Source organism: Saccostrea cucullata, unplaced genomic scaffold, assembly GCF_032062105.1.
Source record: "Saccostrea cucullata isolate Sc308-1 unplaced genomic scaffold, CSIRO_AGI_Scuc_v1 ctg435, whole genome shotgun sequence".
Taxonomy (NCBI): Eukaryota; Metazoa; Mollusca; class Bivalvia; order Ostreida; family Ostreidae; genus Saccostrea; species Saccostrea cuccullata.
In genome coordinates, this window is record NW_026921569.1 from 93,661 (window position 1) to 107,554 (window position 13,894).

At 33.0% G+C, this 13,894-nt stretch overlaps 1 protein-coding gene across 1 annotated transcript; it reads left to right on the plus strand.

Annotated features, from left to right (window-relative positions):
• The first annotated feature begins 9,607 nt into the window (after nucleotides 1–9,607).
• LOC134260365 (uncharacterized) lies at nucleotides 9,608–10,795 on the plus strand. The gene is made up of 2 exons (XM_062742936.1): nucleotides 9,608–9,639; nucleotides 10,104–10,795. Exons 1-2 carry the CDS (start codon nucleotides 9,626–9,628, stop codon nucleotides 10,756–10,758), a joined length of 669 nt encoding a protein of 222 aa, XP_062598920.1. The 5' UTR covers nucleotides 9,608–9,625; the 3' UTR covers nucleotides 10,759–10,795.
• The last annotated feature ends 3,099 nt before the right edge of the window (nucleotides 10,796–13,894 follow it).

Below are 13,894 nucleotides of genomic sequence, written 5' to 3' on the forward strand. Positions count from 1 at the left end.
GGATTGCATTGTGTAAAAAACATGGAAAATTGTAAAAGGGGAAAGAAATTTAATGTCAGAATTCACAGTGTGTCGGATAGCAAAAGTTTCTGATTAGACAGTTTTCACTGTTGTTTCATGTAAATGAGTGTAGTGTTGTAGTTGATTTTTCCTGAAATAATAGCATCTATTTGTGTATACAAAATAGATGCCTTTATTTTACGAGAAAAGTATATTTGAAGGGACCTATATCCTAGTTTATAGGTCCCAAGTATTTGTTATTTAAACGTTGGATTTTAAGGGTCGGGTTCGGTTGACACATCAAGTGTAGTATATAAAAGGTCGGGTTTGTTACTCACATTCCTTTCTCATGAACCTTTCGAAGGTAAAGACGCATAACAATTGCTTGCAATAAAATACATGAAATGTTGTTTTGTAACTTTAAAAAATCGTATGATTTTTCATTTAGGCATTGTTTTCAACCATTTTAACGCTGTTATTAATATCGATGTGCATTAATTATGACGGATGAGATTGGATTCAAACATTTTACAAAGCAGACGACGCGCACGCGGTTATACCAAAAATCGTTTACTTGTACCTTTGTATTGTTTTACAATGACGTAATGTTGGTTGATAACATTAATAACTTTCTTTTTGTTTCATACTGCTTCGAAACCCGGCAAATGCAAACTAAAATAGGTCCTATGAAACAATAATAAGGAAACTCGGTCGGACCTTCTCGTGGACATGGACCCAAATACAAGACTAAAAGTCGGAGAAAAGCATAGAAAATTATCTTTAAATCGTCGGGAAAACCAGACATAAGTATAAGTATCATCACAGATTCACAGTCCAGTATATCAGGTACATCAGTCACCTTTGTATTGCTTTAATAGTTGAGTGTGTATACATGTATACTTGAATTGTCTTTTCCACTGTAGATTGACACAAAATTATAAGCAAAGTCTGTCAGCATAGCTTTTGATGTTGCTTTTATAACTTATAATTTGTTTAAGAAATGTTAACTTTCAAAATTAGAGGGAGAATTTTGACAACCTGTAAATCTTACAAATTAGGTTATAATAAAATAATTTCCCAAAATAGCTGCAGGTCTACATTTTTAAAAATCATTAAATTTAACTTTGATATCTCTCAAAATAAGGACTTGCAGTTGCCTGAAATATGGTCAAAATAACCCTACAGATTGTTTTGATATGCTCTTGTAATGTTCGGTGATGTTAGGTGCAGATAATACAGCAGCTTAATTTTTCATATGTAACATAAAAAGAATGTTTCAGACCCATTGCACATTTTCATTAAATTTCTATTTGTGAGATTATATTCAGTTTTTCTATTATAGATATTCAGGTTTGAATGTAAACAGTTGCAATGTTTTGTTTGATTGTAGAATATTAGGCATTATGTAAAGCATGGCTAAGAACTATTAGGCTTAAGGCATTATTTAAAATATGGCTCAGAATGTTGCTAAGAACAATTGGACATTAATGACAACTTGGCTGAAAACTACTAGGCATTACTTACAACATGGCTCTATGTGGCTCAAACTATTGGGCATTATCTGCAGCATGCTCAGAACAATTAGGCATTAACTACAATATATCTGGAAACTACTAGGTACAACTATCAGCATGGCTCAAACTGGCTCAGAGGTATGGGGCATTATTTACAACATGGCTCAGAACAATTAGGCATTAATTACAACATGGCTTAAAACTACAAGGCATTAAATACAACATGGATCAACCTGGCTCAGAACTATTAGGCATTACTTACAATATGGCTCAGAATTATTAAGCATTACTTACAACATGACTCAGAACTGTTAGGCATTTCAACATGGCTAAAAACTATTATGCATTAATGCCAAAATTTTCAGGCTGATATAGTATATATCTCAAGTTTGTGATGAATGTAAGTAAAAAGGAGCATGAAGTACATATCTTTTCCAGAGTAGAGTTTTGTTATAGTTTTTTAAATGCACCCAATTTTCCTTGAGTTTAGTTCTTGCATTCATGAAATATTACTATCTAATGTGAAAGCCCCTGATATTTATAAAGCAAATGATAAGATCAGTTGCATATCATAAATTTTATAGATTTACACAGAAATTGGGCATCCTACTCGCTATAGATGACTTTAAAAAGTAAAGAGATCTAAATTTGGACCCGGGAGCAATGATCCTCTGGAAAGTGCCTTTTTCAAGTCTGTATTTGTTGGAGCTTTCTCGTCATTGATTCCATTTGCTAGCTATTCAATTGGAAACAAAATGGTCATTGAAGTATAGTAATACAAAGGTGAAAATGAGGAAGGGGGGACATCTTCATTGTTAAACAACATAATGTATCAATTCATATTAATTCTTGAATGAAAAGGAAAATACAAAATACTTATTTATAACCATAAACCATCCATTGCCTAAGACTGGAATTACTAGGATAGCTTTGATTTGATCTAATAAAGTGGAAATGAAAGGATGGAAATTGCACTATGTAACCCAAGGAATGTTCAGGATGTTTTGTAATCATTTATAAATGAATATATTTTGGTTCTTAATAATAAAAGAAAATGTCAAATCTTATTTTCTTAAAGTTTTTGGGATGATCAGGAAAAGCTTTCAGTAGAGATATTGGATTTTGAAATGTAGGTAGACATGACCTTCCAGATCAGTTCAGGTTACATAAGATAAAGTGTTGGAAATACCAAGTTAAATTGTAATTACTTCTAGAATCCAGGTAAACTTGTTGGACATGCAACAGAATGTATGTTGCAAATAAAATATATGGTCTTAATTAAACTCTGGTTATTTTTACACACAAGAAGTGACACAATTAGGCAAGTTCCTTAAATCCCTAACAATGTATCAATTATTTTTTGGAAGAGTTCTCACAAGAAATTTATATGTTTTTGGAATTTTATACAGATTGCTCAACCTTGAATATGCATTTGGCTTCAATTTTTAGGATGTTTGGGCTATCGAAGTTCCTCACAGGGTGCTTATATTTTTTAACTCTGTTCTTATTATGCTGACTTTAAAACTTAAGACTTTGCATTATCTCTTGGGGTTGCATTTAAAATGATTTCACTTGGTGTATGTTTTTAATCAAAATACTATTAAGAAAGATCAAGCACATATTGATAGCAGTACATGTAATAGGTGTATTCAGGCTCATTGCATATTATATAAAAAAAATATTTCCATTTGATGTAATTAATAATTAAACATCTATACCTTAAAGAATTTTAGACTTTGCTATGCATTTGGGCTACACAGTGTAAGATTGTGGTCATATAGACCTGTAGAGCTCAGATGCACATACATGTATCACAGGCATTAATAATATTTATTGAAAGAATATGTAAGAGGGAAGGGATTTAGTCAATTAGCACATAAATAAGATTAGTCGAGTACACGGGTACTGCAAGCATGGGTAATGAAATTGCAGCCAAAAAAAAAAAATTTCTCTGTATAAATAAATATTTTTTTCTATTGAAATGTTTAAAAAGTCACACATCGCTGGATAATTATACAAAGAAATATAATGTGATTTAAATTATATTAAAAACTATAAATATAAAATATAAAAAAAAAAATCATCAACTTGTTTGTCAACAGATTATCTCGTTTTTGAAATTGTTCATACGTAGAGAATCAACTGAGATATATATACTCCGTATGCAGGTGATGGAGGTTGCATATTATGGCATAAGTAAGGGAAGTTGACGATAGAAAAGATGAAGTCATCACGTTTATCATAGAGCTTGGTTGTAAGATTACTATTAACGTCTTTTTCAAGGAAAATACCTAAATATAAAACCGATGTGTCAGACTCCAGGTTTTTTAAGGTCTTAAGAAAGGGCCTGGGCCTTACCATTTGCGAAAAATAGCGACATTTGCCTAAACCCGAAAAAATATCATATCCAACATTTTTCCAAATAAACTCAAATTAGAGGGTTTTTTTTTCATTTGCAAAGGTGTGTCAATGATTTATTTTACATTCAGTCGATCAGATTTGGGAGAAAAGCCTTCTATTATTTTTTAAGCAACATTTTTTATACATTTTACTGTGTTTGGACATATTTCAACCATATTTGTTTGTTTTGATTCTCCTTTGGAAATTTTCTTTCATGAAATTGGGAAAATCACAAACTTTTTACTATTGGGAGTGGGGCATTATACAGACCCTCCACACCCCTTAAAACACTGGACTCTGTGGTATCGTTTATCTCAACCTCAACGGGATATATTGTATTGACATAAGAATGGAAATTACCATTGTTTAATGACAATAAAGCTTTTTTTTTTTTTTTTTTTTTTTTTTTTTTTTTAAAAAAAGGTAAAAAACAAAATATCTTTTTTTTTTAAAGAAAGTTAAAATCACATCTTTTTAAACACGCCTTTTGTTTATGAGGCACTGGTCATAATAAAGAATCCAGTTGATTTTTTTTTTAATTAAAAAAAAGGAAGGTGTCGTTTTCATGCCATATGATATTACCATTATGCCTTTTATATTGTACTTATTCTTTTTTATATTGTACTTGTTTTTATTTATACATATAAAGCTCTGTAGGGTAATTACATAATTAGATATGGCGCCATATGAAGGCAGAATAAAAATAATAATAAATGTCTTCGATATATCTGCTCTTTTTCAATAAAAAAGGAACTCGTAAATCTACTTACCTTGTCAATTGTCATATCAAAATTATTTGTTAAAAATATTTCTGACAAACAAGTACGCTGAAGTTGACATCAAAACGTTGCCCGGGTTTCATATTGACAATATCTTTGATGTTTTTGAAGACTAGGTCTTCTAACAATCTAATGGAATTCCAATGGGTATCAATTGCGCCCCGTTAAAAGCAGACCTATTTCTGTATTTATATGAAGCAGAATATGTGCAAAGTCTGATGCATGAAAAGAAGAAAACACTTGCCGTGGCCTTCGATGCATTAGATATATCGACAAAGTATTGTCAATTAACAATTGTAATTTCCATTCGTATGTCGATATGTTAAATCCTAGTGAGGTTGAGAAAAATGATACCACAGTGTCTGACACATCTGTTTCATGTTTGGATATTTTACTTGAAAAGACGTTAATGGTTATCTAACAACCAAGGTCTATATTAAACGTGATAACTTCAACTTTTCTATCGTCAATTTCCCTTACTTATGCAGCAATATACCTTCATCGCCTGCATACAGAGTATCTCATTTAATTCGATACGCAAGAACATGCTCTTCGTATGAACAATTTCTAAAACGAGATAAATTATTAACAAACAAGTTGATGAAACAAGAATATCAGCAGTCTCGTTAAAAGGCATCATTTTGTAATTTCAACAGTGACAATACAATGACCTTGTCAGCAAAGACAATTTATCATTCAGTCGAATGCTGACTGACATATTTCAAACTTATTGTTATTCCATTATTTGTACACTGAATTTACGATGGATTTTCCTTTCTATCCCGATCATGACAAGGAGCACACGGCGGTTGTGATCGGTCAGCAGGGGATGCTCACTCCTCCGTGGCACCTGATCCCACCTCTCATGTTTTTGAGGTTTGGGTTTTCTCTGGTCCTATTTTGTATTGTTTTATGGACTTTTGACATTGAATATTGTTCGTTATTTCCATTATCATGTTTCAATCAAGTGAAGATCTTTCACTATGTATACACTGTAGATCTATTTACAATATTTTTTGCATTGAAATCAGCTGTTCATGACAGTGTCCAATCAAATATACAAGACCGGTTAAAGTCTCCAATTAACTTTAAGGAATCTCCTAGGAATCTCATCAAGATAAGTGTATGAGGTAAAAAAAAATGCAAACCTCAAGAAACAATGACGTCAGAAAATTAAATGGCGACAGCGCCGGTTCATCATACATGTATAATGTCTTCTTTATTTTAGGATTATTTGATAAATATTCAAGATATCAAGCTTAACTTTTCCCTATTTCTTCAATTTTACTGTTTGATGTTTCTTCAAAAGTTTGTAAACATATGTATGGACTACATGTACATAGAATTCATTTTATTACATCAGTCCACGAACCTTTCCAACAGCCCGGAACCCCCGTAATGTAACAACGACTTTTTCAGTCTGTAAATCGCCATCGCTACAGAAAAATTACACAAATATTGAAATCTGAAAAAATATTGGATAAGATTAGAATTGTAATTATTTAAATGAAACTCCAGAGAGCATTAAATGGCAACGTTACAGCAACATTTTAAATTTATTTTGTTTATTCGAATGGCAACGATGGTGAACATTTTAAACGATACTTGCACAACTGCATATATTGGTTATTACAATTTGTGTTAAGAAGATTGTGCGGAAGATTCAATAATACATGTATTTTTATTAGACTTTACATTTAGTGAAGTGTGATAACTACAAAGTACTACTGATACATATCAAACAAAGTACAATGTAATGAAAATGAAAAAAAATGTGCTACTTGTAAGCTGGTATTTTACACAATCAGTTGAATCAATTTTTGTAACAGTTTTAAAACTACAGGTCTAGATATGTTCAAAATAAGACCTCAACAATAAAAGAGTCTTATAAAAGCATTGCTAAAACATACTGTAAAACGAGAGCATTTGGCTCACTACTAATTGTGTGCACTAATGAATTTCTAAACATTATTTTTTAGTGTGTTCAAAGCGTTCACATAACTACATGTAAACCGGAACGTGCGATTAAAACATTGCTGTGACGTCAAGCCTTTGTTCTTGCAGTCTAAAAATTTACCTGTAGCCGTCCGATAATAATAATTACCAGTCTGATAATATATTATCGGACGGCAATGATAACAAAATCGGACGGTATTTAAAAAAACAAGAAGAAGAGTGAAATTAAAATTAAATTTGTCCAGAAACCCCCAATAAAAATGTTAGGAAAAAAATTCAGGGAAACCAAACGAAAGGAAATTAAGTTGATAACAATACAAAATAGCAAATCCATGAAAAGAAATACGAGTTTAAACCTTCCACAACATTAATTTTTCATTCTTTAAAAGAGTTTTTGATTCAGCACTTTGAATAAGAGAATTTAAATCCATTTCTGGAAAAAAAGATTCTGCAATCTCCTTTTATGTTTGTTCCCCGAGGGCCACACTTTCAAAACCTGAGAATTTCCATTATCAAAGCTAAAAATTCAGCTATGGTAAAAATCCGCATTTTACTTGCCACGGTGATGGTTAAAATATCAGCCAAAATTATGTCAGTATCAATGTCAATTTATGCACATCATAAATAAAAATGTTCCCCCCAAAATCTTTCACCACCGTACCCCTGTCCTGCTAAACGAAACGACTGCCATTGAATGAATGGAATTAATTAAACAAGAGTTCACTAACTTTTTTACCGTTCACTCATTTCTTTTATCTACTTATCAGACTGGTAGAAAACAATGGATGCCTAAACTCCCATTGTGTTATTATCGGACTCCTCCAGGTAACTTTTGGACATTAAAATGGCAATGTTTTAAGTAAGATATATGCCTCATACTATTCTATATGTAAAATTATCAGACAGTTTTCGGCCCTAACGGGCCTCAAACAGTCTGATAATTTTACATATAGAACAGTATTCGGCATATATCCATTACTTACATAATGTTGGAGAGCCGTTGGATTTTTTTTATACGGGCCAGCACTGTAATGGTAGGATCGATCGATAAAGTTCTGCCAAATTATGTTGTTAAATGAGACTCTATAAAAAACCACGGATTTTTGCTTCAATTAGTTTTTCAACAAAGTATATTAATAACACCGTCATAATTATGGGTAAACTGTTCTTTCAGAAACAAGTGCCCGGAAAAAGATATGTAAAGCAACCTATACACGCGGCATGTTTAATTTCCATTTTAGTATATATTGTTTTTTTCTTTCTCAAACAATTACATTGAAAATCGCCAAGTAGTGAAATAATTATAAATGGTTGAAGTTTTTATTTAGTGCTATGAACGTTAAATTTTCCTGTATGTTAAGTTTTCCATTTTTACGTTTGGCGATTTTACATTAACCTATACGTCTCAGTACAGGAAAATCCCAATGGTTACTTTTAAGATGCTTTCAAGAAAAAATATTAATTTAGTCTTTGGAAAACATATTGTTTGAAATCAAGTTTCGCGTACTAGTATTTGATCGATTATCCCCTCGCAACACTGTATGTAAGGGTGTGTTTGTTAGTTTTAAAAGTCGTGCGAAACTCAAGTGAAGTAATTTGTATCGGGATCAATGTCGAGTGCTACATACTCTCTTTGCAGGGGATGCTCTGCTTGCTGTTCTTGTGACATTTTTGCTCCTTAGGGAGTCGACTTCAGTCATAAATTAACTTAAATCTCCCAAATTAGTGATGTCAAATTGGAGGAATTTTAGCTATTGGGTAATAGTTTAATTTCACTCTCCGATCGTGTCCACGGTTATTTGGGTGAATTTTAATATTACACCTCTCGACCACAGGTGGTAAAAGTGGTAAGAGTAAGTAATCAAATCGTGTAAAATTTTTAAATAAGGCTAGATCTATAGACTAACGGTATTTATTGTAAAGTGACATTTTGTGTTTCATTGATAAAATAATTTATTTTTTATTTATGTCTCTAGTTAAAGTGGAAATTTTAGCGAGACGCAAATTTAAAAAAAACGTATACATTTTAAGCAAAAAGTAATTTTAGCGATTTTAAGATGCTCACTAAAGAAGCCATGGCAAAAAAAGGTAAATAAATAAATAAAATAAAAAAATAAATATATATAAAAAAAATTGTCGGTATTACCGGTATATTAAACTGGTATTTGCTGTGTTCTGCGATACATGTACAATATAACTGTACCAGAAATTATCAACTTACCCATAGGTTAGGCTTGGTGCTCATGCCATCTAGTTTCATTCCATTTATTTCTACAAAAACGGGACACCTAGGTCTACGACATATACCGTGCCGATAAATCAATTTTGTCCTCCGAGCATTTAAATTACTTATGTCTTTCTTTTTGGATAAAAACGACGCAGTCGTATACCAATTTTATGGTATTCGGCATAGGATTGATTAATTTGACACTTTTTTAATGAAGCGCATGGACATTTTATGTAACCCTGGGATATCAGAAAAATGAAGACATCGCCGTTTATCTAGCAATATTTTTAGGGATAAAAACGTCTAAAATATAATTTAAGTATGATATTGTCATTATTCATATATTTTCCTTGCCATTGATATAAAACACTTGATATCTTCTAGCAAACCCATCTCTGCACAACCATACAAATGAATTTCCCAATGCTCTTTGTGAAAAAAAAAAACCACCGGTCATAGTGCACGACACCATAAGAAGTGTGCGCAGTATAGATTGTATCAAATTATTACATAACAATTGATATGAACAATTCAGAATCAACCTTTGTTGAATGATTGCATAACAGTTTGTCCCATCGTGATCACTCAAGGCTTTTTCTTCTGCGTTTTAACTTAAGGACAATGCATGTTATCTCCTTTCAAATTGATAAGGGAACTGGAGAATATGATTGGATAAGAATGTTTCTGAACATATATTATAAATAATAGAAAAGAAAATTGTTACAAGCGTTTCAAATTTATTTGAATAAATGAAACACCCAAGGTAAGAATTGTCTGTTTAAAGAATATATAGGCAACAGAAAGGACCAATAATAAACACGACGTCACTCAATAACAGATTTCATAATTAATATCTAAAATATAAAACAATCTTTTTTTGCATTCAGAATTGACCCCATCATTTCTGCATTGGTCCATGCATACATTTTTACTGACTTTACTTATTTCTTGTACCCAACATAGACATTATGGTTAGTCCTCGAACACAGGTAAACTGATTAGGGTTAGCCCCTAACAAAAATAACTTAGATTTTGAAATAATGCCTAATATATTTATAGCACCACCGAAACTGTGTCTGATTCGGAACTGGTCAAAAGCTATATTATTAGCATTTACACATTTACTAGGGATTTGGACATTCTCATCAAATATATTATTGAAATCATCCGTAAATTATTTTATTTTTCTAAATATTGCATTGAATGAACCATTTCATTATTTTGTAGAATGTTTACGCTACTACCTTTTGTCTGTATGCTGTTTCTTGCCTGCCACGCATACTCAGTAGACGCGACAGACACTGACGAAAAAATGAAACTGATTAAGCCATTGATGATGTTAACAGGAAATGTTGTCAATCTCGTTGACAAAAACCTGTGTTTTGAGAAAACCATGTGCCTTCTTGGAACTATGAAAGATTACAACGTTACCAACCCACTTGCTTTTATACCTTCGATTCTTTCCAATGCCAACTCATACTTCCAACCCGATGCTTACAGACGTCTAGAAGATACCCTCAATAAATCCCCTAAACTTATAAGCATTGTCCAGTCCTACCACTTTGGAAAATACTCACAACACGAGTCAGTTTGTGCTAACCGTTATCCTGAATGTACGTCCAACAACGTAAAACTGACGACTGCTTTAAAACAATTTGATGATGACCATTTTCCAAATCTCGTAGGACATACCCATCAAGTAAGATCAGCATCATGTGATGGTTTAAATCATTTATGTACAGCTTCTTCACTCGGGTGTGTCTTATGTACTTTTTCATTGGCAATGTCAATTATGTGTGGTGCCTTTTGCTCATCTGAGGTTTCTCTTACTTGTGATGTTGGCACTATCAGTTGTGCCATAGTTGATAATATCTTTGGCTGATATAGAAAGGAAATAAAATTGTAAAGTTTTACTTTTCATGTATATTACCTGTAAAGAATAGCTAACAGTTTTCATGGTCAAGCGTTATGACGTCAAATTGAAAGGAGGTTTAAACAAAAATACATTACATTAAAAACAAAAGGCCCATGGGTCTTATAGGTCACTTGAGCATCATGCAACAACTTTCAAGTGATTGAATTTGATTCATGTTTTAAGCCAGATGCTATGACATTCACAATTTTGAAAGAGGCACCATTGATCATTATAACTATACACTTAGCAGGTGCTTGGTTTGTTTATTTAATACCCATAGGCAGGGTAGGGGAACTAAAAATGCATTTCAACTAATTAAACAGTAATATTAAGCAATAATTAGTAGTGCCCCTACCACACATGAACCCTGACCCTTAGGCCTAGGTCCACACATTGCAATTTTTTTGAAAAGGCACCCTTGCTTTTCAAAAATATTTGATTAATACCAAGGAGCAGATATCAAACCATTCATTTTCAGTATATAAGTACAGCCCCCCCCCCACCCCCTGTCTATGGTATCCCTGGCCCTGCGGCCTTGAAATACACAATTCTCGAAGATTAGGGCCCTTGCTCATCATAACTATACCGGTCGTTCATCTGCTTTATACCCAGAAGCAGAGAAGAAAATTTTCAAAGATTTCATGTATTTTCTCTACATAATCAAAAGAGCCCCGGCCTCACACCGAAACTCCTGACCCTGGGGCCATAAAATTTACAATTTCAGTAGAGGCACTCTTGCTCATCAAAACCGTGCAATTAGTTAGCAAATTTAATACCCACGAGCAGAGAAGAAGATTTTGAAAGAATTAATCAGAGTATTTTCACTATATAATCAAAAAAGCCCCGCCCTAACACCAAAACCCCTGACCCTGGGGCCATAAAATTCATAATTTTGGTAGAGGCACTCTTGCTCATCATGCATGTAACAATGTACTTAGGTAGATTATTTAATACCCAGGAGCAGATAAGATTTTCAAAGAAATAATGCATTTTCACTATATACTCGTTTTAGCCCCTCCCTAGCGCTTGAACCCCTGACCTCAGGGTCATGAATTTCACAATTTTGGTAGAGGACTCAATGCTTATTACAATCATGCAAACAGTTCGACTGCTTGATGTCTAGGAGTAAAGAAGATTTTTAAAGATTGCATTAATTTTAGTAGTTTTGGCCCCACCCCTCAGGCCCCAGAGGGGCAGGGATCATGAAATTCACAATTTTGTTCCCCTTCACCTAAACATGATTTAATCAAAATTTGGTTGCAGAGAAGAAGCTGAAAATGTTCAAATGTTAACGCACGACGCACAACGCATGTCGACGGACGAAAACGGATATCAATACATCACCTAAGTTTTCTCAGGTGACCTAAAAAGTGAAAAATGAAGAATGTAAGGCACAAAAACCTTATTTTGCACCGACATAGAGCAAAAAAAAAAACAACAAAAAAAAACACACACACACGTCGCGTCTCGCAGTATAGATGCTGGCACGAAAAGATCCCTTCCGGCTCAATGACCCTGAGTGCCGAGGATAGGACGAAATTTGCAGCTCTCCAGCTGCTAGTCAAGTGGCGTCTCCTTATGAGTGAAAACTGAGTGAGATTGCTCGGTATATTTAATAATGAAATAGAGTAACTTAATATTTTTTAATAATCACTAAGCACATTTGTGTATTTATTTATATAAAGGAAATCATGTGATCTAAATGAGTACAAAATTGTGCATTTTTATTAATCACTATTTTGTGTGAATGCGTCCCAAATGGATTTACGGGTTTTATACTTAAGAACACTCTAGTTACGGCTATTAGCCTTATCCTTATCAATATAAATTTGGGCTTTACCCATCTCCTCCCCCTAAATCCTCCATACCTATTTTTATTGTAGAAAATACATGTACTAGTTTCTTTTGTATAAGGATTCTATTGTTATTTTTGTAGAAAATATATATGTGTTTTCTTTTGTATAAGGTGTGGGATATTTTTTGGGCCCAACCTTCAGCTGCATTCTGAAATTGTAAAATCTGTAATCTCATTTGGCAGTTGTAATAAATGCTCTATACACACACACACCCTCTTTATTATTTAACATGCTGCAGAACAGAGCTGCAAATGTGCTTCAGGTTCATATGAACCAAATTGTTCATAAGTTTCAGTATTTAAGAGCACATAAAAGAATAAATCATAAATAAATCATTGAAATCCAATTTTGTCAGTGACTTGGACACAATTATGATGCTGTCGCTGACGTAAAATTTAGTGCATATTAAATGTCCAGAAAAAGTTTTATGCTCATTGTACTCTTTTACCTAGATTTACTGTTATATGTATGCAAAGATGTTTTTTTATCAATTTTTGGGTATATATATTTTTAAAATATTAGTTTCTTTTACTTAAAAAACATTGAATTGCCTCAAAGGTAATGTCCGGAAATAAAAAAAAAATATGTCGGAAATGAAAACAAAAAAAGTCGGAAATGAAAACAAAAATATCGGAAATGCTATGCATATTTCTGGAAATGAAATGCAGCGGGATAAACAGCTATTTCCATTTTTTGCAACAATAGGAGAGCTTTACCGCATTTGATAGTCACTTCCGCCTACTCTAGTAGTGATTTTTAAAAATTGGTTAACCAAACTTTTGTCATACAATGTTACTTTATACATACCTTAAAGCAAATCACACAAAAATAATACTTAAATATTAATAATTCCCTCATATGATAGATATAAAAATCGTTCAGTTTATATGGAGAATATAGTAAATACTGAGGTACCCCCTATAGAATAACAATCTGTAGCAGAAAGACCATCCTTAACCAGAAAAAGAACTTCCGAATAATCTTATTTGGATATGACTGCACTTCGTTACATTTAGATTGACTGATTGATTTATTGTTTAACGTCCCTCTTGAGAATTTTTCATTCATGTGGAGACGTCACCGTATGCCGGTGAAGGGCTTCAAATTTAGACCTATACTCGGCACTCAGGGCCATTGCGCAGTGAGTTCTTTATCGTGCCAGCGCCTACCGTGACACGGGACCTACGTTTTTAAGGTCATATCCGAAAGACCCGTGATTTTCACTTCTAGTGCCGAGCGCTTGGCGA